This window comes from Bacillus rossius, chromosome 2, assembly GCF_032445375.1.
Source record: "Bacillus rossius redtenbacheri isolate Brsri chromosome 2, Brsri_v3, whole genome shotgun sequence".
Classification (NCBI taxonomy): domain Eukaryota; kingdom Metazoa; phylum Arthropoda; class Insecta; order Phasmatodea; family Bacillidae; genus Bacillus; species Bacillus rossius.
The window spans coordinates 20,167,775-20,194,893 of NC_086331.1; the positions used below are offsets into that span (position 1 = coordinate 20,167,775).

The following is a 27,119-nucleotide window of genomic DNA, read 5'->3' on the forward strand; positions in this document are numbered from 1 at the left end:
GACGTGAATTTTTTTAATGTTTTTCGATAGTGTTTTGTTCTTCAGTGCCGGTTGTAGAAATGAAGCGTGTGACAGAAAAAAAGTGTTTCTGGGGGAAAAAAATAACGCAATTCTTCAGAACTTTCGACCTAAACTATTCAAAAGAATGGCCATGCTTGTCGTCTTCAAATGTTTTGGAACACCACGCGTTTTGTAATGTATGCACGTGTGACTTTTCGATTGCACATGGTGGAAGGGATGACTGTAAACGGCATATTGAATCAAAGAAACATGCGGAACATTTTATAGCCATGACGAGCAATAATTCTATATCGTGGTTTTTCGCTACATCTGAAGAAACGAAAGTAACGAACACAGAGTTATTGTTTACAAGTTCTTTTGTTTGTCTTCTGTTGTTTGTTTACAAGGCAGTTCTAATCCAACCAGGATAAAAGAAGCAAATAAAAAGAACGTTGTTCACAAGTTTAACTTTGAATACTTTCAATTGAAGCTTCAAAATTTCCAGTAAAATTATTGACATTTCTTACATATTCAGATGATTGTATTGTTCAAATAGTTTTTTTTTTGATTCATTAATTTACATTGTATTCATATATACCTATAGGCCTATATTTTTCCTTTCTTTGCATATTATTTTCCTTGTTTTATCTTGTGTGTGTCATAATTCCCCAGGAAAAATTTATCGTGCATTATTTACGCGTACTGTTTTCTTCATATAATTGTCATTACTGATGGGTGTGATTTGAGGTTGGCAGCTCTGTACATGCTGTACTTATAGAAATAATTTTTAATATTCTTATTTAGTATTGTTACTTGTGATGTGATTGTATTGTGAGAAAAACTTTTATTTTTTTGCAGGTGTCCAAAAGCATTTTCACAGCCTGGGCGAGTGAAGGCTCACATCATGACCCATGCAGGTGTAAAGCACATGAAATGCCTGCTTTGCGACAAAGAATATTCGGTGCGCAAATCTTTACGTCGCCATCTTTTAGAAAAACACGATGTTGCACCCGATCACCCACATTATAAACGTTGCTTTTATGCCATGTCACCTGAGGAGGCTGGCCTCTGCATTCCCAACGATATGGTAGCCAGTACAGTCGCTGCCGGTGGTGGTGCCGTCAGCCTTCTGTTGGCTCAGGCTAGCCTAAGTGAGCCCCGAGGTAAGAGAGGTATGAAGAAGTCTTCGTACGGCAGGAGGAAGTGTGACGACCACATGAAAGTTGTCAGCAGAAGGGGTGGGCGGGGCGGGAGGGGTAGCCGGGGTAGGCCACCTGGTAGTCGTGGGAGCAGAGGGGGAAGAGGTGGACGGCGGAAGAGGGGTCAGGCATATTACGCGAGGCTGCCAGAACCTGTGGGATCACGAGATCCACACGATCCTTCAGCTTCAGGTAGTAGCACTAGTCGCGTCCTTCGTAAGAAACCCCAGTTAAAGGATTTATTCAAAGAACTGAGTGACTCGGAAGAAGATGATAGTGAAGATGACAAATCTTGCAGTAGCTATGAGTATATGCAAACAAATTTTAAAAACGCAATAGTTGACACTGATTTCAGTGTAGATATGCAAGAAGTGGAAGAAAACAAGGAAGGAACTCCGACACTTCTTGACCTGGTAGGTGTTGAACCAGTGAAGAAGAAACGGCGTGTGGAAGCAATTGTAGAACTGCTTCAAAAATGTAGCTCTGGTCCTCTGGGAGAAACACTGCCAGGATTAAAGAGGAGAGAAATAAGGTCAAATGAAAATGAAAATAATGATGAAATGGATTCTGAAAATATTAATAATGATTTGCAAGATGAGTCAAAAATTCAGTCTTCTGGAATAAAAGAAATTAGCAGTAAGACAACAAATGCAGATAAAGAAGCTATTAAAAATACAATATTTGTAAAAAATAAATCTAAAGAAAACAAGCTGGTGAATGATGTAATTGCTGAAAATGAGTTGCTGAGTGATGATTTGGAAGATGAACCGGAGGAACCTACAGAATCTACAAGCATTTTGGCACAAAAATCTAAAAACAGAAATAATGCAAATGAAGAAAGTCTAGTGAAAAAATGTGTATTTGAAGTAACAAGAAGTAGTGAGGAAGAGAGGAAAAGAAAACTGGAAAGGCGAGCAAGGGGAGAAGATGTAGAAACAAAGAGAAAAGAAACTGTAGATGTGAATGATTCCGGTGAACATCAGGAAGAGGATGATAACACACCGGTGCTAGCTCGAATTAGTGCTCTGATTAGGCCTAGTAATAGAACAAAATCGGGGGAAATTAGCTGTTTGACATATAGGTATCAGAAGCCATCATATAGAGAAGAGGATGAAGTTGATGATGAAGATGATGATGACGATGATGATGACGATGACGATGATGACGACGATGACGACGACGATGATGATGACGACGACGATGAGGATGATGACGATGACGATACTTATGGAGACAATAGAGAAGCAGTAGGAGAGGATGGCACTGATAAGTCTTCAGATGAAAGTGATAGTGAATCTGGTGTTTAGAAATCTGGATCATGTTGGTTAGATTATTTCTATAATATTCCGTATAGTAACCAAGTGATACATTGACTAATGCCAGAGTGAGAAGGTTAGTTAAACCTGATTCAAGTCTAGTCATGTGGCCACTATCCCACTGCCATAAATCTGTTGTACTCCAAAGTGTTCACAAACATCTTGCATCATTTTATAACTGACTTCAAGCAAGCTTTTATTCAGTGCTTTTTTTTTACTTCGCATTGACAACTATAAAGTCACTGAATATGAGTGCAGCAAGGGAGGTTGGTGGGTCCTGTCTAATCTGTTAGCCTGTCGCCTAATTTTTTTTAGCCAGTAAAGACAGTTGCAGTTGAACTTCAGTTTGCCACTCTGGGGTGGGATTGGAAATAATTATTTTTAGAACTATGAATTTGCAACAAGATGGGCTGATATCATTTTATGGAATTTATAACTGAAGATATTTACTAGCAATTAAAAAAAAAACTTCAGTAAAGTAATCGTTAGCTAGAAATTTTACTGTCAATTTCTTTTCTAACTATGGTGAGTGGTTTTGTTCTTATTAAATAGTTACTGTGTGTAGCTGTATTGTTGCACTCAGTATGCATATAGGTAACCTGAGTTGTATGGGTGGTATTTCCATGCAGGAAAACATTCCCAGTAATTTTATTGTTGAATTATTTTGCAGTTGTTGTAACATATATACCATATTCAAGTTAAAAGTCTGACTTTAAAGGTACCATTACATTATAACAGCTTAGGTTTATGTTGAGAACACAAGAATAGGTGGGAACATATTTTAAGGGACTATTTCATGATAAATAACCATCTACATTATTGATCAGTATTCATATTTTATCTGACTTTTAACACATTAAAATATAACTTTTGAGATGTAATAGATCAGATGAATTACATTTTCTAATTGTCTTTCTTACCATTACTTGAGAAGTGTGTCTTGTCAAATGTTGTTGTAAATAGACTTTGCATTATTGGCCCAGATTGTGCTCAGGTTATTTTTGTTACCACTTTCAGTTTAAAATAGCGTTAATTATTGTAGGGAATGGATATGAAATGTGTGTAATTGTGACACTACAATATAGAATACTTTATTTAAAAGTGCGGCGACTAACGTAATTTATTGACTATGTGTACGTCATAAAGTTTAGTTGAATACCAAAGTTTTTCTTGATATTTAATGAATTAGTTGCTTTTCAATCGAAAACCTAGATTTCCTTGCCAGGCATGGAAAAAATGATGCTGTAATTTACTGTGGAACTGCCTTAGTTGGCTATCTGTATATTTGATCCTGTTTTACTTTAAAGGCTTTCAGTTTCTAACAGATAGATACATATGTAATTTATATATATTTACTCTTATAGTAAATTTTATATTTATAAATAAAATTTACTGGTGGAGTAAAAAGTATTCAGCTTAGCAATTGAATAAGACTTTTAAAATTCATCTTCCTTCACAAAATTTACCAGTTAATTGGCAATGTACATATTACCAGTTAATTGGCAATGTACATATTTCAAGTTATGAGACATTTAAAGAGATGACGATAAAATTGTTCCTGTTAGTTTATAACTTTCATGGAAAGTCCAACTTAGTTACAAAATCATCTAAGTAGTGTGTATGATTTTTTCTGACAGTACCTGGTAAAAGTCAAGTTGATTCTCCAGTGCTGTTGTTTACTTTGTACCTTAACTTCAGTAAAGTACCTAAATTTCAGTAAAGTAATTGAGAATCTTAATTTACACTACTATTGTTAGTTTAGGTGTGTGTGTGTGTGTGTAATTTTTTATTACACACATTAATACATTACCTGAAAATATTACCTAATTGGCAAGCATCATCCATATTTCCCTTAGACCTACTATGTAAAACAAATTTGCCTGATTTTTATGTATTGAAATATTGTTTTGCCAGATGGATTACTGGAAGCCTATTAAAGTGTTCAGTTTAAGTGTTGTGTATTTTTATCTGTAAATCATGTTTCAAAATCCATAACAGCTAGGATTTTCATAAAAATTTCTCTGTAATTACTATACTGTACCTATAAGAATACTTTGACAAAGCATGCATATGTATACAAACACTCATGTGTGCATACACACTTGCTGTACTGTCCTAATAATAAGTTGTATCACATTTGTAGTATATAATATTTTTACCTCATCTCAAATGCAACTGGCAAGGAATTACTTTATTTAGCTGTGGTTATCTCTATTAGAATCTGCTTTTCTGACATTTTAGCTAACTGTTTGTGTATGGATTTTGTCACTTTGTCATTTGAAAAAACTTATATATCTGTTTCCACACACAAAATTGTTTGGGGTATTTTACTCAGTATTGTTATTATTTAATCACCACTGTGTTAATGTATTACTAATGAAACCAAGGCTATGTAATTGACAAGCCTGTGTTTGCTTATGTGAAGACAGAATTAATTGGGGCTGCATTTGAAGCTTGGCTAGTGCTCTGTGGGCAGTGGACAACTGTATGGCTGTGAGAGTTCACACTTCTTTATTAAACATTGTGCTTTACCATAAAAAAATTTAAAAAAATTCCATAAATAGAGAGATGGTGCATCATTTGATGAAAACCTGCATGAAATATATAGCAGATAATATCTGGTGCAGAAAGTAACAACATAGGTAACATGCCATTGCTAAACAGTGAAACTTTCATACAAATCACAATAAAATAAAACTTACGATCATGCTCAGTCTCATGCTGAGTCGATTATTTTCTTTTCTTGTGATTATTATTAATTAATGGAATTTTTTTAAAATAATATTATAATAATTCTTGTGCATTTATCATTGGTTAACAAATTTTGTCACTAAATATTTACGTTAGTTCCGAGCTGTAAAAGGTCACACAATTGATCATAATTACGAACATTTGCATGACTGACCACTGTTATTAGATGATATTTAGTAAATATCTGGTGACAAAATTTGTGACCACCAAAAAGTGCAAGAGATTATTGTGATGAATAACAGAAAAAGCCCTTAAATAATAGTAATGATAATAAAATGAAATAATCAGCATGGCGTTTGAGAGCAAGCCGTAAAATGCAATAACACGACGTGGAGATTATGTAGAGCCTTAAAATAAGCCTCCCATGTGCATAAAGTAGGGTTTGATTTGTAATTATAATAAAAATTACTGATATCTAAATTTCTTGATTGGTGAAAACAACTGCACAAGTCAAAATAAAGCATGACAAATGCTGTCACAAAAAACAGCTCTTGAGGTCATATTGACTGGAAGAAGTTCAAATCAGATTCATTCTTAAATGCATCCCACCAAATTCTTAAAATCCATTAAATAAATTCAGATCAGCTGATTAAGATACCTGTTTGAAAAAATTAATGGCATTAGCAGTAGTAGTTGATTAGCCATCCATCAAGATACAAGTCAAATCTATTTAAGTCAGCTCTTGATTCTACAACTCTTAATAGTTCCCAGGAACTATTTTTAAAGGGTCACTATTAGATTTTGGACCAATTTTGACCTTTCCCTGACCATTTTATTCGAAAACCACATACGTGTGAAGTTATGTTCAACACAATCTAGCATGAATATGAGACATGGTTTTTTTTTAAAATAAGAATTAATTTTTGTCAAATATCTTGCAAACAAAGTTGTAGCCTGAAGGGGATATTATCCTAAATTAGTTTGTTTTAATATTTTGTGTTTTTACACATGATTTTTAAATAAATTCACAATATATATGAATATTTGATGGTTTGTAAAATGTTTTTTGTACTGAACAACTTCTTATTTAATAGTTTCTACTAATTTTAAGGCAAATTTTTATGTCAATCCTATTATGTACAAAAATCATGAAATGTATACATTTCTTGATTAATCATTAGCTCATAGCTGCCATAAAACTTTTTTTTATTCATAAATCAATAAAAATTAGGTTTTGTCAACATCGTATAAACCTTAGTTTTTCAGGGTTTTTGGAAAAACCTAATTTATTGTATTATGAATGATATAGGCCTACTAAAAATAAAGAGTTTTATGATGAAGGCTATAAACTAACGGTTAATTCAAAACTGTATACCAAATGATTTCATGCTTTCTGTACATGCTAGGACTGATTAAAAACTTTCCTTATATCAGGTTTGCCTGATATAAAAACTTGATGGTAAAAACTATTAATAAGGAATTGTTTAGTAGAAAAAAATCATTTACAAACAATTAAATATGGACATATTCTGAATTTATGAAAAACCACGTGTAAAAATGCAAAATAATAAAAGCAAAATAGTTTAGGATGCCAACCCCTTAACACTGTACTCTGTGTACATATTAATGAACTCACGCGAAGGTCATTTTCATCGGCTTGTGGAAAACTAAGGGGATTTATTACTAAGCATTAGCATATTATTTCAGGTCTATTTCCCAGTCCTTGCAGCTTTAAATATCTGTGAGGTAGAAGAGGGGAAAGGTGTGAGACGCAATGCGGAAAGTGAAAGAAAGGCCGTGATAGGAAGGTGGGCTTTTGTTGGTACAGATATAAGAACCCTAACGACTTCAGATTACATTGTGCATATTTGACGTCAAGTTCTCTCACACGTCGTACATGTGGCAGTCACCATCACTGCAACTGCCACTGCCCAGGCATGAATGTGCCTCTCTGCGGAGACAGGTACCTTTTATTAGGACATGGCAGAGTGAAAGTTAAAACAGCAGTAAGCAGTCACGGACTTAGGGGTTGTACCATTTGATACCTGTTGTAACTCACAAATGTTTAAAGTAAACATGTTACACATGGAAAAATCTTAGAATATTTACCTACAAACATTTGAAACAGAATGACGATGCTCCGTAAATGCATAAACTGACTCACTATCACACGACATTCATGTGTCCACGTGCAGTTTTCTCAATACTAATACTGCTGGAATAAAGTTCAGACAGACAGCTGCACCTGTTAGCTAGTTGAATATAAATATATTGTTACGATTTACCGTGGGTTCGTAAAGGATAGTCCAATTAATGGTTTTTTACACTACACAGTTTTATTGATGGCCACTACTTATGTCACTTACAATTAATCTTATAAAATGGCAAATAATCAATTGCACTTAAAAATGTTGCTTCCCCAGTCACTCGTTTTCACACACCGCACACCTCGCTGGGCCGCACTTTGGGAGCAACTCTCGCCGCAGCATCCCTGTGGGTCTCCGCCGCCGACGCACTTGCCTTCGCCGAGGAGCCGCTCAACACCTCGCTCGGAACTTCGCTGGGGACTCCGCTGCGTCCGCGACACTATCGCCCAAAACTGAACTCTTCACCCTGGAACCTTCGTCCAGGGACTTTGCCACTCTGCCGCACACGCAACACTATCGCCCCGGAAACTCAGCCGGGGGAGAACTCCCGACTGAACTCTGACTTTCAACTCCACTGCTCTCTCTAGGCCGGCGTCCCGGGCACATGTATATAGGCCCAGACACCTTCCAGAACTCCCGAGCGCGGCTGGGGCCAGTCGCGTTATTCCGCGTCGTCCTGGCGGCAGAAATCTCTCGAAACACGTGTCGGCGGCTCGCGTAACTCCGCAGCTGTAAGGTGTCGGTTACGTGTCAAAGGCAGGGCACCGCGCGGGGAGTGGAGGGAAGGAGGGGGGAAAGCGACAATCCTTGTAATCTTTGCATGTTGCGGCAGCTGCCAGCCAGCTCTGCGTCTGCACGTGTCGCGGCCTTGCTCACATTCGTAACATTGCCCCCTCCTTAAACCTGTTTGTCCCAAACAGGTAACACTGCGCTGCTGTGAGCCATGCAGCGAAGCCACCCTACACAGCGGGCAGGTGTACTGAATATGGCCCACTTCCTGACACATGTAACATCGCAGCCATCCTCTGACTTCTCGGGTCCATAGGCCAGCTTTGCGGTGACTATGGGTCTTGCTCTTCCGCCCTTGCTTCTGTGGCGCTTCCCTTTCCATTAGGCAACCCCGCTGAACACGTTCCCATGCTGGGCACCTCCCTGGAGAATGCCCTTGTCGGCACGCAGAAACAGAACACCGTAGGCGACTTCCCGTTCCTTTAACCAGTGAGTTACCACCCTCCTTAATCCCACTGTCACATCAATGTCCTTCCTCCTTCGGCTTCTTCACACGATTCGGGCAGTCACGTTGGACGTGCCCTCTTTCTCGACACGCGTAACATCGTGGGCGACCTCTTCTCCATCGGACCGGTAGACTCTTCTTCTGTTTGATCGTTGTTTCACAGCGTTGTACTTCTCCCTTGGGCTTCCTACCACGATTCGGACACTCGCGCCGGTTGTGTCCTAGTTCTTTGCAGACGAAGCACCGCTGTTTTCCCCTTGTTTTCTGAAACTGTGATCCATTCAACAGCTTCCTCAGTGTTCCAAGTATAATCTCTTCGTTAGTATCTGAGCAGCTATTCACATGGTGGTAAGGTTCTAACATGGCCTGTCTCGCTCTGATACTCATGCTTCTTGAGACAAAGCAGGCACCTTCGATTTCCAGGGCGTGAACAAGAGCATCGCGAATGTTTTTGTGGCGGGCCAAATGAAGAGTTTTCTGAACCTCCACATCTCTAAGCCCGTTTATAAAAGCACTGGTGGCTAGCAGTTGATGGAACTGTTGGTGCTTCTGGGTAGGCGAGGTGCACGAGTCGCTCGATGTCGGCTTCGAACTCTTGGAGGGTTTCCGAATATCTCTGTTGACGTGTCTTCAGGGCTGTTCTGTACACCTCGCCCATGTGTCGGTCGCCATACCTCAACTCAAGGGCGGCTACTAATACCCCATATTCTTTCTGGTCTGGAACTGGTATGGTCTGCAGCAGCTCTAGTGGAGATTCTCGCAGGGCCAAGACGAGTGGCGTAGCCTTTTCTTCATCATCCCAGCCATTCATTTCAGCAGCTGCCTCGAACTGTCGCCTGTAGACAGTCCACGACGATTGCCCATCAAAGGTGGGTGGCTTTAATTTTGGGTGACTGGTTGCGCCTTCCACCTTCACATCTCCAGAATAACTGCTCCTATTCGTACCCGATGCAGCTTCTTTGATAATCTGACGGCACTCTTCAGTTAGAGCTGCTACTTGCTGTTCAGTGGTCTGCTTGATCTGAACTAGCTGTTGTGCCATCATTTCTTCATGTTCGGCTAGCTGTTGCTATTGTTCTGCAAGATGCTGCTCGAAACACTGCACTTTGCCTTCCAAATGGATGCTAGTTTCATCAATCTTCTTCTTCATTTCTTCTTGTGCAGCAACTATTTCATTTTGCATCTCTTCTTGGTTTTTCTTGATGTCTTCGATCTCGGTCTTTATAACATTCTTCATCTCTCGGCAGTTATCAATTTTATTCTTCATTTCTTCCTGGCCACTCACTCTTCATCTCGTCCAGCCTATTTTCCATTTTCTCCTGGCTACTCTTCATTTCTTCCCTGTTACTCTTCATTTCATTCTTTATTTCTTCCCTGTTACTCTTCATTTCATTCTTTATTTCTTCCCTGTTACTCTTCATTTCATTCTTTATTTCTTCCCTGTTACTCTTCATTTCATTCTTTATTTCTTCCCTGTTACTCTTCATTTCATTCTTTATTTATTCCCTATTACTCTTCATTTCATTCTTTATTTCTTCCCTGTTACTCTTCATTTCATTCTTTATTTCTTCCCTGTTACTCTTCATTTCATTCTTCATTTCTTCCTGGCCGTTATCAATTTTATTCTTCATTTCTTCTCTTATTTCAGACAGGAACGACATTAAATTCTTTTGCTCGTCGGCAGCCATCTTTCTTGTCCACATTTACTACAAGCCTAACACTAAACTCTTAGGATGACAAAGTAATTTCCTCAACGAGCTAACCAAAACCCCTACTAAACACTAACACTAATTTCCAAACTACTACACTAAAAACTAACTACAGTTCCTAACACTTGTTGCAATCTCAAAAATCTAATTAAATTTTAATGCACTATAAACTAATGCTAAATTCTTTAAATTAGGGCTATCCCACTTATGACACCAAAATATTACGATTTACCGCGGGTTGGTAAAGGATAGTCCAATTAATAGATTTTATTACACTACACAGTTTTATTGATGGCCACTACTTATGTCACTTACAATTAATCTTATAAAATGGCAAATAATCAATTGCACTTAAAAATGTTGCTTCCCCAGTCACTCGTTTTCACACACCGCACACCTCGCTGGGCCGCACTTTGGGAGCAACTCTCGCCGCAGCATCCCTGTGGGTCTCCGCCGCCGACGCACTTGCCTTCGCCGAGGAGCCGCTCAACGCCTCGCTCGGAACTTCGCTGGGGACTCCGCTGCGTCCGCGACACTATCGCCCGGAACCGAACTCTTCGCCCTGGAACCTTCGTCCAGGGACTTTGCCACTCTGCCGCACACGCAACACTATCGCCCCGGAAACTCAGCCGGGGGAGAACTCCCGACTGAACTCTGACTCTCAACTCCACTGCTCTCTCTAGGCAGGCGTCCCGGGCACATGTATATAGGCCCAGACACCTTCCAGGACTCCCGAGCGCGGCCGGGGCCAGTCGCGTCATTCCGCGTCGTCCTGGCGGCAGAAATCTCTCGAAACACGTGTCGGCGGCTCGCGTAACTCCGCAGCTGTAAGGTGTCAGTTATTTATGTTATGCACAATCATGTAGAAAAATCTGATATGTTTGATAAATATGCAAGAAAGATATCCCTTGTATTACATATAATTTAACTGGAGCCATTTTACGAGAATACAAACATAAGGAGCAAGTAAATTATTTAAGATTATCATTTCCATTATTTGTTATCCCTAGTTAACTTTTATTTGCATACGGGTACTCTTTTCTTGGGCAAATAATTAACATTCACAGAGGTCAGTCAACAGAATTACTTTTAAAAAAAATTACTCTCTATGTGCTAAGTCAGATTGTTTGTCAATTTTCAGCCCATTTTTTTTTTTTTTTTTTTTTTTTTTGGGTTTTCAGAAAATGGAGTTTAACATAAACTTATCCCACTTCCTGTGAATTTTTTTATGTATGTATAGGATGCACATTTTACATCACTGTAGTTTTTCACAGGCCACTCCTTTGCAAATTTTATGACTGCCTTTCCAGATGGTAATTTTGTAGGTTTCTTGTGTTTCTTTGAGTAAAACCTTTCATTTAGTGGTGATTTGTGTAACTAAGATGCTGAAATTTTTTTAAATTTTAAGCTTATGTGTTTCATACTTTTACACAACCACTGCTCACAGTGTTTCCATTGAATATGTTTGTAAAATTATCTCTGGTATATTAATACATTTATTTTGCAGTGGAAACAGGTGTGGACTTAAGAACCAGCATTATCAAATTTTGTATATATAATTTGACTATTCATAAAAGTAGGGGTTTATTTGTTTTAATTTAATAATTTACTGCAGTGAATATTGTTCAGATAGTAGTAGTTCGATATACGTTCAGTGAATTTATGATTAGATGTATTTGGAGGGGTATAGTTGAATAAAAAAATTAAAATAGAAGGTAGATGACCATTTGCAAAACATTAAATAGAAATGTTTGCTACCAAAAGTACATTTATACTACCTTTATGTTTTTTGTTATGTTTGAAACATTTATTTTTAAATAATATTGAAAATTATTACATTTTATGTATCAGCTACATTAAAAAGTAAAGAGGAAAAATGATAAAATAGTCAAATAAAAGTTTCCAATTAACAGTTATATACATTGAATTTTTAAAACACATAGAATATGGTCTTAATATACAGTTAGTTTTGACTGTATGCATGAAAGAATATGAATCACCAGAGTAATGAAAAAAATCAAATAACTTTTCGCATGACAATTGGCTGAAGTTTATATGCAAACAGTTGGCTATTTGGAAAAAATATGGAAATGGAGAAATAGATCATATTAAATGAATTTTCAGGAAAATTAGTGTTCCCGATTAAGTGGTCTCTAGTAGCATGGTCATACCATACAATTGATAAATTTTTATACCGTATTTGTGTGTAAATTAAGATATATATATATGTATTTGTAAAATGAATTCATTTTGGTTTAGGTTTGTATGTACAATATATGAATTTTTACTGTTGTATATCGTTTATGTTATTTCACAATTATTTTTGTTACAATTTGTTTTAGTGGTTATTTTGTGTTGTGTCATTGTTCTTGTCTGGTATACATTTTAATGATTATTGTTTTGATTTTTGTAGTATAAAATTAATTTCTTTGAATGAATTAACATTAACTTTATTTGTTGAATTTGTTCATGTAGCTGATCAATTTTTGTAGCGAAACTTGATTTATGAACTTTTGAGTAGTAGTGTTGCACTGCATTTCTATTTTTTGAGAACAAGCTTTTGTTTTCAAGATTTTTTGCTTCCTCTTAACAAAATGTTCTCTTATTGCTATAAAGTAACAATTCACTCACACACATACTTGTATTGGCATTATACTCAGAAGGAAAATTAGTTAAATGTTTTGTGCAGTTGCATCTGAATATTAGAATAAGTAAATGGTGTACATGGAGCTAAGGCATGAATGATTTTTGTAAGTTACATTATGTGGTCATTTACTATATTTCGTCGGGGAATTACATCAAAGTCCTTTGTAGTTTTTATTATGAACTGAAAAAAAAATTTTTAGTAGTGACGGTACATTTTTCAGTTTTGTGATCCTGTTATATGTAATCATTTTGTAGTGAAGAAAATGAAATAATCCTATTATTTTTATTATTATGAAATATTAAGTGATTAGATTACAAAACAAAGTTCACTTAGTGGTATTATTTGATTTTAGGGTTTATATAATCATCTGGTTGGATAAGTACATTATAAGATATGATATATTATATGATATGATGGAAACAACAGTTTTAATTTTTTTCTTTTTCAAGAGAAAAAAAAATTTGGGTAGTGCTAGTTTACTTATTTGTTTGTCTGGTTTCCTGTGTAAACAAGTTAGTAATGAAGACACTGCCTAAAATTCATAATAGAAAACCATGAAATTGTAGATAACTTGAAGGTACAGATATACTGTGGAAAACATGGTCTTGGTTAAATTGCATTTTTCCTTAAAACTTAGCATGTTCATAAATTATGGTTTTACTTTAAGCATCATCATGTGAATGCAATAACTAGTTAACTTAATTGTTTTAGTATTGTGAGTTACCTAGTTCTTATGTTCATGTTATGTTATGGGTAGACAAAAAAGTTTGAGTTTCATAAACCTAAGATTCCTTTAATTTTTGCACATATAAGTATAAAACAAACCACAAAGTTTAATCTCTTGGAGCAAGTGCAAACATTCCATCTTCTTTATCAAGCCTGTGTTTTAAAGAGTATTTACAGCGTTACAAACATTTGCTCCATACATAGTAGTGACAAATAATTTTCATTTGTGGTATGATTGACTTGTGTGCTCTTTTAAATTTTACTCTTTAAACAAAATATACTTAAAGAAAATTCATTACCGTAAACTGCATGAAAATGTTGTTTGCAAGCAGCACAATTTAAATGAGTGTTTCGACTGAGTGATTGAAAAAAATAGCTAACAGCTGGCCCATTAAGTTTGATTTTAGTCAGTTGTTGATAATATATAACCAGGCTTTTCAGTTGAGATGGCTGGTTTTTAATTGTGTTGGTTTTCTTTGTGTTCATTTTCTGTGAATGAGAGTTGCCGTGTAGTCCCTTTAGCTGAATGTGCATTTTGCCAAAAAAGGTGCTTCTCGCTAACCTCAAACATTTAAATGGCAGTGTTGCTGGCAGATTATTTCTTTTAAGCTTCGTTTCAATCTGGTATTTTTAGGAACTGCATTTCGAAGGAAAAGGTTTATATTTTTATAATTACTTGTTATATTTAAAATTTTTGGTTCACAAGTAACTAAATTAAGTATACATTTTTAAATTGTACAACAAATACACTTCTGTAGGTTCATAATAAATGCTGCTCATAATAGACTAATGAATCTGATTTAGTTTTATGGTAAAGTAATTTTTTTTAAATATGTTACAGTGCAACACTGCCTTAGTGTAAGTCAGGCATAAGTTAGCGCTGTGTTATGGTTGTGAATTTGTATCAGTAGTTTTTTCCTCCTTTTCAGTGATTCAGTGTTTTAAATATAGTATTTTTTTATTGATGTAATTACGTACTTTGCAGACCTCGAGCAAAATATTTTTTGGCCATTAATGCAAAATGGAGCTAAACTTTATCAATACAAATGTTGGCTGCCATTTCTATTCAGTAATGAAATAAAGTGTTGGTTGGTTGTTTGATTGATTGGTTACTTCTGCCAATGAAATGTTCCGTACAATTCCATTGTATATGATGTAGTGTAGAATTGTTTTTTTTTACAATTATAATTTTTGTTAATTTTTTTTAAACACAGATGCAACTGTTTTTAAAGCTGGTAGTTTATTGTCATGCTATTATTATGAAAATTTCTCACTTGCAGTTTTCAGGGTAATAGATGACAGGTAACATATGCAGAAGATTAAAAGACTGAATACAAATAAGCATTGTCAGTTGTTCGTAACCAATATAAAACATACATGTGTAAGATTTATCTAGCTGGAAATATATATATATATATTTTTAGTGAATGTTATATCTAATTATGTTTGCTGCAGGTACAAATAATCAGTATTTTCAATAGGAAAATAATTATTGTTATTGGAAGATGACTGGTGAAGGGCTCTTTATATTCATTGGCTACCATGCATCATTAAAACATGCACAGAGAAGCAAAGTGGTAGTTTACACTAATTTTCAGCAAAGAGATGCCTAATTGAATCTCCATTGTTAAGGCCTCTACAGTTGTGTGTTAAGTTGTTGTACTATGTATTGCAGTGGTCTGTGTGTATGTATATATTCATCTACATAGCTGTAGTGTTGTAACAATACGAATATAAAAGGAAATGAGTTGTGAGTAAAAGTGTACTCTGAGAAATTTTTATTAATTTTTTATATTTTTTTTCCAAATGTTTGCATATTCTTTTTTTTTCTTGTTACAAATAGCTACTGAAATTCAGCAAATGCATACTTTTTTTTTATTAAATTGTATGTGTTAACATGAGACAAGTTCACTAAGATGCTGTTTTAAGTCAAAAGAGTTTGATCAATAAATACCAGCTTTAAAACTGTACAACTCATAAAATGGATTTTGTTTGTAAATGTTCTAATTGTGCATACCAATTCTGTTTAACAAGTTTTACATGCTTTTATGTGTAACAATGTTTTACCTGTCATTATAAACCAAATAGAAAACATTGTGATTTTCTACCTTGCAGATAGAGCTTGACTGATATTCAATAATGCTACTGGGTATATTTTGTACACTTTGTTACCTGCACATCATCCAGTTCTCATATTCATCTGTAACTTACAGTTGAATAAAGGTTTACATTACAGATTCTAGTTTAGCACAAAACTTGGTTTGTTTAACCGCTTGTTGTTAATTTCATTTAAGCTAATTTTCACCGTACCTATGGCCTAAATACTATTGTTATTTGTTATCATGACAGTCTTGCTTGGCCCTCCTCACTACCTACACTTCGCTGATATAATAGTATACATTTTAGTTTAGCAAAAATATGTTTCAGTTGTTTTAGATTTCAAAAGTTAAGCATGTAAGGAAAATGCTATTAGGAATTTTATGTAGTTTGTACTGAAAAAAGTCTTAATGAATTACAAATTGTAAATGACTCAGTGCTTTAATATTGCAGTCGGTCAACATATTTCTAGCTAAAAACTAATGAAATTGATTTAATGTTATTAAGTAAGTTTTAATTTTTTTTAACTTTGCTATGTTAAATGAAAATGATTGTAACTAACAAATGAATATTGTTCAAGGAGTGCATCCGTAGAACATGGGTGACACTTACAATAGGACTGAGCTTTTGTGTTGGAACATATTTGTGTCTCTCTTCTCTGAACATGAAATGAGGTCTTAAAATGAAGCACCAAGAAAATGTGTGGCTAAGTAAGGTGGGTAAACAGAACAGCCAATGGCAATGGTCTCCTTTCCCACAATGTGCAAATGAAAATGGTTCAACAAGAGGGCTGCTTGGGGTTGCTAATACTTGATGCTCACGCATACCTGCTGTGTTTTACCCAGCATTTGGAAGGAAACATTTCAAAGGTATGTTTTTTTGGGGAAATTTATAGAAAATGAAACATTTTGTACCTAAGTGTAAAAGTATAATAAAACCACAAATTAAATTTTCAGTAGGGACATGATTCCCATGCTTATGGTGTTATAGTGAATTGACCATTGACAAAATAATATACATATATAAATACTTTCGAGATACAAGTTACAGCGAATAAACACCAGTAAATACTGATGGTGACAATTTGCTACTAACTTGCAAAATAGCACATTTACATGATATTATAAATAATGACAACAGTGTTTGTAAGCAAAACATTCAGATATTTACATCAGGGTTGAAGGGTGGTTTTCAGTCTGGGAAACAAAATTTTAAGTATCAAAATTTGTATAACGGTAAATGCTTTTAAAATTTTAAGATGCTTAACATTAATGTTTTTTTAACCATATCTTTATTTATAATCGAAAATGCAATACACAGGGATGTGCAAGAGTAATTTTTAAAAATATATGTATAAAAATATATACAGTGTATGGATTACACAGTGCCACAATGGAGAAATCTTGTATTAACTTATCAAATACTTAGTCCACATCCCTTCTTATTAATGCACATCAAAAAATAAAACATTGCTCAAAAACAAATTTATTTTTTTGTTTTTGGCTTGTAAGTAATTTTAAATCTCAACCTTTTGATATATTATATGTTACGACCAAAGATGGTCTTCTGCTTAAATATCTTACCACTGAAAGAATTAGGTAAATAGCAAGTTTTCCAAAACAATGCCACAGTTACACGCCTGGCCCTATTTATTTATTATTTTATTTATGTGCAACTTTGTTTGGCGTAGCTAATGCGTGTCTTAGTTTAGAATCTAGATGGATCTTTCTTACTCCATCCTGCTCCCATGCACTTCTCCGTTTCGTCCCTTCTTCCATGATCTCTCCCGACTTAACACTCCGCTGCTTGGATGGCTGGAGGAAGCAAAGCCAGCCCTCGGTTCTCTTGCGCTGCCTTTACATACCAAGGGACGAGTTTATATTATTCATTACGTTTAAACAAACCTTTTTACCTATTGAGGATCAAAAAATATGTTTGCTGAAATTAGTCGTTAAAAAGTCACCATTCTTAACGCATTAATTCATAATGTGCTCACGTTATTGTTGCAGTGAGGGAAGCAGAGCTAAGGTTTTATTCCCGCAGCCCAGCTGCATTCGGGCTTAGGGCACCAGCAGAAAACGTGGAGATAGCAGAGCTCCGAGTGGCTGCGTAAGAAGCAGAAAACAGACATAGAATGCGACATTAAGAGTAGTGAGGTGGAGAATGCTGTCCCAAATATATATTTTTTTAATGTCAAAAGTAGGGTAACTGACGTATCCTTTGGTTTCATGGAATATTCTCCCCTGATTTACATTGACATCATGAAGCAAATCAAGTTAGTAGATAAACATGTATAAATAAATACTGATAAGTTTTGTCTCACCTGATGAAATTTGGTATATATATTTTTAATTTTTTAAAGATGTTTATTTTTGTTGGGCGTAAGATTTTATACTTAACATTAAAACATGCTCCATAAAAAATAACCGAAGTAAATGTCATTGTTCCTGCATCTTCAAAGTGTTTGTCTTTAGAGAAGATATCCAAGGAATAATACATGCCAGAATAAAGCTTTGTATTTATGGTTCTGATAGGATTTTGCAACTATTAGAAATGGGCTGCATATGTTGATTGGCTGGAGCACTTGCTTCCCAGGAAGGTTGAGTGGATTCGATTCCTTATGAGGTCAAACCTGAATTCTTTGCAAATGGCATGTGTGGTGGACATGGAGTGGTCTGGTGGATTTTCCCAGGGTTCTCCCATTTTCATCAACAATGCATTCTGTCAATGCTCCATTATCATACCACCTCTCATCTGTCTTTTATAATTCCAAGGTCAGTGAGAAAGTAAGCCATAATTAATTTATTCAGTCTTATATAAGATCTATTAACCATAGAAGATAAAAAATAAAAGTAACTGTAAAAAATTAATTTTATCAAAGGGATTGTGTGTAAGTTGGTGATTAGTATTTAGTCTCTATTTTAATAACTTTGTTAGAGGCTAGAAATGAATAGGCAAGAGTGCATAATTTTATACATTATTTTATAATTCTCATCAGTTAATGCCTTAAAAATGAAGGTGCTATTTATTGAGAAAGAAGCTTGTAAGAAAAAGCATGAATTATAACTATTGTAGACACACAACTTGTTGTTTATATTTTATTTAATGTTTTTATGGACTATTTAGGCACGGTTATTTTAATTTTATTATATAAAGACTATGTATTTCATCAGAAGATTATGTTGATTATGGATTAGATTTTGTTGTGATATATAAAATGGATTTGGAATGTTTAAGCACAGTGTTTTTAATAATATTAATATGTTATTCTCAATCTTACGTTATTTTTCATTGTGCTAGATAGCAGTGATAGTCTTATGTTCACATAATGTACATTTTACGATTACGCCTAATTTGAACGTGAATATGCCTTTTTTAGGGGGAAGTCCTGTGTATCTTGTTTCCTTCCTCCCTTCTATCAAAATTCACACATGTGAATTTTATCACATGTTGGATTGGGCTGTCTATGCATGGCATGGCTGCTTGTTTTGCATTGCTATGCAATTAATTTTTAACACTTCCGTTGAACACATTTTGTTTTTTTAATTGTTTTGTCTAAATCAGTTTTGTAGTATGGAATTTTAATTTTAAATGATTCTGTATTTTTAATATTTTAATTTATTACTTAAAAAATTTTTAATAGCCATTTTATTCTCTAGAAGTGAAGTATAGCTAATGGGAAACGGCCAAGAGCAGTGCATGCTAAAATTTTGTGTCATAACCACATTTATATGAATGACTCCGAACAAACCAAGTTTTGGGTATAAACCATACATACAGGATATATTTTCGTTGACAGTTGAAACGTAATAGCAATTTCAAATGGTTCTACCTCAATCCATACAATATACCAATAGTTTTTACATAATGTGTTTTATTAATGTTGTTATATGCTTAATTAAATCAATTGTAATGTAATGAATTACATAATTGCTACCACGAAATGGTGAGCTTAATTTTATACACAACAGGTAACAGACGTAACTACTAAATGTGTATAAGTACAAAGTATTTAGCAAATAAAAATGTAGTTAAAATAACGACTTTCTAAACAAATAACTGCATTTTGTATGTTATGTGTATGTTTAAATGTTTGACTATGTAAGTATCTTTCTTAACTTTATACATATACTACTGTATACACTGCATGCATACAGATATATTTCGCTAAATGGAGGCAACATGAAATAAAGACAATTCGAAGTGCCAGTATGTAAAGAAATTAAAATTTGTCGTTGGTGTACCATTTTTTAAGTGTATGGTTTGGATTTGTTTATGAAATTAACTACTCAAAAATATCTTTTTAAATAAAACATAAATGTAGAAAATAAACATTTTGGTGAACATGTTTGTACTATTTGATCTTATTTTAAAATTTTATTGTAGTCTTAAAATTTTTTAATCCTACCTTATAGGTGTTTCCTTTGCCTTTCCTTTAACTTCATAAAAAGAGATTGAAAATCTTTTTTTTATTTAAATGTACCTCTTAATTTTGCAAGTGCCAGAACATATTTTCAAGCAAATTATGTAAATAATTATAAGTGTTTTTTCTACAGAATAAGTCCAGTTATTAAAAATTTACGGGTAAGTAGAAATAGTATGTAATCCATAATTTTCCTGAATGTTTTAGCGTGTAAGAAGAGTCATAACATTTTATTTGAATTATTTTTGACATCTTAACATTTTTCACCTTACTAAGCAAATTTATTTAAGAAAAGAAGTAAATATTAGTTTTGGAAGCTGGTGGTAGTAAGTAGTTTATGTACATACCTTGAGTTTTAAAGGTACACAAATGACAAATTGGATTACAGACCCATTTTTGGCAGGATATTGGGAAGGTAAGAAGTGAAAACATTTTAAAATTGTTTTAGTATTAATGTACCTGCTGAGTGCATGGTAGATGCAGTAAAGCTTTTGAATTGCATTGGGCGAAGCTATATACGTAATTGTTGCAGATTTAAGCATTAAAAATTTATATTTTGGGATCTAGAGTTTATAAAAATTTATTTTTTATGCAAAGAAACTTAAAAATTACATGATAACAAAATTAAGAATTCACCATGTTTTAAAACTTCAAAAAAATTTGTGTTCCTGATTAATTTCAGACTTGTGCAAGTCGGGTGTGGCGATCATAATAAAATAAATAAATGCAGCTGTTTGCAATCTGTGGCTGAAATGATTTTTACCATTATTTCAACAGAAATCATCATAGTGAAATTAGGTGTAGATATATAATATACATATATTTTTAGTGAGCTGCATTTAAGGCATTTGAGGTACATATAAAAAATATTTTTTCTCTGGACATTCTTTGAATGAAGTATTCAGTACTTACCAACAACATTGCTGTGTGTATGCAAGTGCAAAACCAGTGAATGAGGGCGCGGTTACACGGGACCCTGAACTACTTCAGGTGAACATGTTTAAGTAAACACGTTTACAAACGCGAAAGTGTGCGGTTACACGGTAGTTGCTGAAACGTGTGTTTAGCTCTAAAACCGATTGTCTACTGTCAACGAATGACTGTGTTGTTGATCTCTATTTTTTAATTGCATCCAGAAAACGCGGGATTTTCTCACTTGTTTATACAGCATTATCAGCAGAAATGAAATGTGTTTACATATTACTCAATATTTTTTTACAAATCGGGAATTCAAACATGCACAGTAAAATTTTTAAACTTATTTTTTATTATTTTTTGAGCGAGAGTACCTATCTCAGTTTTAAGAAAATTAAGGTCAGGATAAATTAAAAAATATGTATAATTATCTGTTGGTTTTTTTGTTGCATTCGATAAAATATTACTCGAACTTGTGCCAGAAACACTTTCCATCTAGAATTTCTGCAAAAGACTGTTTATATTCTAACCAGCCAATCAGAGGCTAATGTAGAAGATATGTCGATCTGAACTACTTTGCCAACCTGTTTAAGTTAAATGAGAAATGGCCTCGAACGAAACATGTTCAGACTGTGTGTAACCGCACTCAACAGCTGAAAATGTTCACCTGAAGTAGTTCAGACTCCCGTGTAACCGCGCCCTGATAAATGTATTTGAATCGAAACCTACTGAATCACAAATAAGCCAACATAATCATTTCGCCCATTCATACATGACCTTAAGAGTAAAATATTTTCAGTTTTGTTGTATTTTTGTTAAATACAAGAGTTACATGTTTAGGACCAATGTTACTGTCATTAATTTAATAGAAATGAAGCAATGTTTTGATTGTCAAATAAAAACTATTATGGTATTACTGTGGGAAATAATTTTAGTTCTGTGTATGCAGACATGTTTTTTTGTTGCACACAGCACTCATATATTGGCAGCCTATGCAATAGGTGTAATGTGAGGGTTGTGATTATTATAACATGGCCCCGAACTCACGTGTTCTAGGAACAGTCTTGGTTGATTATTTTACTGGATTTGGCCACTACCGTAAATTAATTACTCTGGCAGAGTTTGTGGCGTGGTTAGGCCCTACACCATAAATAGGCCCAGGGATGTGTGGGGAAAAAGTTAAAAGAACCAGAATTACTGCTTAGAGTGGCAAAGTTGAAGATCCCCCATGGAACAGAGCATCTGCCCTGGACCGTGGCCTGTTTGGAATACCGGTAGGTCCTGGTGCGGGGTTGGGAGTAGTGAAACCCTTGACGTCCCTCGGCTTTTGGTCCCTGATTCCCCGTTTGCGTAATTGCCCTGTATTGCCCGTGCTGCTCTCGTCGGTGAGGTGTGGGTCCAGGCCAACGTGTCCGGGACCGGGAAATGCGGGACCTGGAGGGAGTTTAGGTAAAGAGGAAGAATGGTAGGCAGTTACAAGGATAACTCGGTGTTGACTGTTCCACGAGCCCCTTTTATTGTCGCTTAGAGAGCCTGCGGCAGCCTGGCGGATCAGTCTCTGAATGAGCGCCCTCCCCGCTACGACCTGGACCCCCGGAAGAAAGTCTCGTCCGTTAACACGTCCCGACACAAACTGGGAAGTTGTTCCCGTAACAATGGCTCCGATTAAGATTGCTCCGTAACGATGCGCAGCGCGTATGCTGTCCTTCACGTAAGAGTCTCGTACTGACGGCGAGGTTCTGTGGTCCGTAACTGCGCGTACACGGCCTATGACGTTCGTATGGTGACGTCCCGGAAAACTTGTAAAACTCAAGACGGTGAGCGATACAACGGATGCAGCTCGGCTGCAGTGACAACCCGTGATGTTACACTGTCGTCGGACTACGAGCTGAGAAGACGCGCCTCACGAGCAGCGCGGAGCGGCGTACACGTCTGCTCTCGATCGCGCCCAGAACACCACTGCCCTTCCCCGCCCACCAGCAGGCCGTGGAGGAGGGGAGGGGCCCGCCTCGCGACGCGCCAGACTGCGACTACATTACTAGCACGGCAAAAGCACTTGAGAAAAATCACAGAATTATTTACACAACTTAGCGGATAATTAATTAAAAAGCGAATTTACACATGAATTAATTAGTTACGATTACAAAATATACACAATTGTTAAGGCTCGTGGCCATTTAAAAAAAATACATAAAAGCACAATTATTTATAACACTAAAAGAAGCCCATTGGCATGCTAGGGCGCACGCGGGTGCGTCCCTGACCGTAGCACTTCACAGATGGTGCACTGGGGGGACAAAACTCCCTCAGGCCTACGTCGGTGGACAGGTACGATGACTGTCGTCATATGCCCCCCCCCCCCCCCCCCGAGGCCGTCCTGGACCCCGACGTCGACCTAGACCGGCAGCTGCGTCCGCATCTGGCCACGTGTCTGGTCGTCGGAGTTCGTTACGTAAATCTTTATGGGTTGGGCGAACTGGGGCAGGAGCTGCATCACGCTGCAGTGTAGCTACCCGGTGGCCGTCAGTCGTACGTCTCGGGGCTTGTACTGACCCCCCCACTCGTAGTCCCGGAGGTAGTGAGGGGCCATCGTCTCACGTGTGGACCGGCGCAACGCCGGTCCTCTCCCCGCGTAAGTGGTCGTCATCGGCTCCCCGGAAGGCAAGTCCAGGACCACCTGCTGGGCCCTTTCGACATCGCCCTCCCCACTGAGGAGCCGGACGGTTACCCCATCTGTCACGTCCTTGTACCCGTCCGTCCTCGTCACCCGCCGCTCCCAGGGGTGGACGCATCTTCATCCACGTCTCTGGGCAGGCTCTGGCAACGTCACTACTGGTTCACTCAGGTCGACCGGGTCGCCCTGTGCAGTGTCGTCATGTGTCACGTCCTCGATGAGCGGTCTGTCATTAGCGTTGGTGTTGTCGTCATCGGGCGGAAGCACCCGGTCCACAAAGCGCTCCAGCTCTGCCATGCTCGCGCCACGCGGGCCCCTTCCGCCCCTCCTGTCAGGCGTCCTTGCCCCGCCCCCTCTCGCCAGCCGAGAGCCGCCGTTTCCTCCCTGATTTCCCCTCGTAGGGGGCGGAGTCGGTATTGTCGTGCAGGCCCGTTCGTGCGTCGTGCCCCGTGTGTCATCGTCTCCATCAACGTCCCCGCTTACCTGGTCACCCGCCGTGACCTGGGGTGAGCGTGTCCCCGTCGACGTCCCTGGTCCAGCTCCGGTGGCATCACCACGGGGTCACCGAGGTCGACCAGTATTCCTACGGCGATGTTGTCATTGGCCCTGTCCTTGGCCACTGGCCCGCTGCCGTCGTAGCCGTCCTCGTGCGTCCTGTCCCGTGTGTCATCGTCCTCGTCAACGTCCCCGCTTACCACCCGCCGTGACCTGGGGTGGGCGTGTCCGCGTCGACGTCCCTGGTCCAGCTCCGGTGGCGTCACCATTGGGTCACAGGTCGACAAGTATTCCTACGGCGATGTTTTCATTGGCCCTGTCCTTGGCCACTGGCCCGCTGCCTTCGTGGCTGTCCTCGTGCGTCCCGTCCCGTGTCATCGTCCTCGTCAACGTCCCCGCTTACCACCCGCCGTGACCCGGGGTGGGCGTGTCCCCGTCGACGTCCCTGCCCAGCTCCGGTGACGTCCCCACGGGGTCACCGAGGTCGACCAGTATTCCTATGGTGACATCATCATTGGCTCCGTCCTCGACCACTGGTCCGCTGTCGTCGTGGTCGTCCTCGTCGTGAGGCTCGTCTACCAATCGGATGTCGTCTCTGTGTACTTTAGTCGTCCGTCCGTCGGCGCGATGTACGAGGTACGTGGTGGTCCCCAGTTTGTCAACTACCTCCTGCGGGCCTGACCACTTACGGGCCAGACTGGCGCAGAAGCCCCTCTCGCCAGACGACAGGTGGTGACACCTGACAAAAACCTGCTGGCCAGGCTCCAATTGTCCTGGGGGCTGGTGCGTCTGCGGCGTGCGTCGGGCCAGGTAGTCAGCCTGGCGACGTCGGGCGTCTTCGCGCAGATCGTCCGTGGTCATGTCGTGTGAGTCGGGGGGTGTGCGTGCTTCCCCGGGCAGGGCGAGGTTTCGGCCCTGCACCAGTTCAGCGGGGGAATGGCCCTTAACAGCGTTCGTCCGACGGCGCAGGCAAAACAGCAGCGTCGGCAGGTGCAGGTCCCACTTGGCGTGGTCCTCGTCCAACCGGATGCGCAGCTGAGTCTTAATGTACTGATTCTGCCTTTCGGTCGGATTCGCGCGCAGATGGTAGGTGGGCGTCGTGTGATGCTCCACCCCCCATCCCGCGCAGGACATTCACCAGATTCTCCCCGGGAACTGCACCCCGTTGTCCGTCAGCAGGACCGCGGGGTACCCGTATCGCGGGAAGAACTCGCGCTCGAGCAGGGCAATCATGGTGCCGGCCTTCACGTTTGGCACTGCGAACGCCTCCGCCCAGCGGGTGAAGACGTCCGTGACCACAACAATGAAACGCCGGCCACGGGACGTGCGAGGATACGACCCCATGATATCCACCGCCACAGTGTGGAAGGGATCCCGGGGCTGTCGCGGGACCTGTTGCTCCTTGCCGTCGGGTCGCCTGGACTTCCGCTCCTGGCAACGCAGGCAGGCCCGCACGTAGCGTCTCACTTCTGCCGCGTCGCCAGGCCAGTGGAACGTCCGTCTGACCTCACGCAGCGTCTGCTCCGTACCCGGGTGTCCCACCAGGGGGTGGTCATGCAGGTAGCCCATGACCCAGCGCCTAGCCTCGGGTGGCACGTGGGTCTGTCACCTGCTCGTCCTGTGAGCCCCCTGGTCTGGAGCACCCCGTTCAGACTTCGGCAGCCCGGTATTACCCCTTCCCCGCACTCCGTCAGTCGAGTCTGGGTGTCGGCGTCCCGGAGCTGCGCAGCGTGGACCCACGTGAGCAGTTCAGTCATCGTCTCTGGTCGCATTTCAGGTGCAGGGGCAGTGGAGCTGGACAGCGCGTACAACGCACACGGTCGCAGCACCGAGCCCTCCACCCCGCGTTCGCGCTCAGGGAGGAGCACTTCCTCCCAGCCCTGGTCGTCGCGGAACTCATTCTCAGGATCCAGATTCCGGGACAACTCGTCGGCCAGCTGATTTTCACGTCCAGGAATATGTTCGACCGTGAACGAGAATTTCTGGATCAGCATGGCCCACCGAGTGAACTTAGACTTCCGGCCCTGAGCGGAGTCTAGCCAGCGGAGGCATTGGCTGTCGGTTCTCAGCGTGAATGAACGCCCCTCGACGTGGTGACGGTACCTCTGCAGGGCCCAGACCACCGCAAGACACTCCTGCTCATTCACGAGATACCTCCGCTCAGCCTGCCCAAACTTGGCGGTGGCGTACTCGATCACGCGCCTCATGCCCTGGTCATCCATCTGGTACAGTACCGCACCCATCCCCTCCTGACTCGCATCCGTCTGGATGAAGATGGGGCGACTGGGCACCAGGCGCGAGAGCGTGTGACAGTTCCTGAACCGGTGCTTCACCTGTCTCAAGGCCTCGTCCGCGGCGGGGGTCCACCGGAACTTAGTCTTTGGCGACAGCAGGTCCGTCATAGGGGCCGTGACCATGGCGAAGTCGGGGACAAAGGACCGCAGCCAGTTGAGCAGCCCCAGCAGCTTCTGGAGCTGCTTCCTGGTCTTCGGTGCCCCCTTTCCCTCGATCAGCTCCAACTGCTCGGGCCGGGGACGGCACCCCTCCGCCGTCACAATGTGCCCCAGGAACTCGATCTCAGTGGCCCCAATGTGACATTTCTTTGGGGCACACGTCAGTCCGTGTCTGGCCATACGTTCTAGCACCAGTGCCAGATGGTGCGCGTGCTCCTCCCACATCCTGGACCAGATGATAACATCGTCCAGATAGGCACTGGCGAATTCGCCAATGTACCCATCCAGAACACGTACCATCAGGGCCTGGAACGTTGCAGGGGCGTCCATGAGACCAAACGGCATGGCACAGAACTGGTATCGCCGGCCGTCTGGTGCTGTGAATGCCATCTT

General features: G+C 39.4%; 1 protein-coding gene across 6 annotated transcripts in view; it reads left to right on the top strand.

The window, feature by feature from the left end:
• LOC134529152 (uncharacterized) overlaps positions 1–20,110 on the top strand; it is a 94,464-nt gene extending 74,354 nt beyond the window's left edge. For all 6 annotated transcript variants that reach the window (XM_063362931.1, XM_063362929.1, XM_063362928.1 and 3 more), the window contains one exon: positions 859–20,110. In XM_063362931.1, coding sequence (XP_063219001.1) covers positions 859–2,506 — 1,648 coding nt within the window. In that variant the 3' untranslated portion in view covers positions 2,507–20,110. The remainder of the gene's footprint in view (positions 1–858) is intronic.
• The last annotated feature ends 7,009 nt before the right edge of the window (positions 20,111–27,119 follow it).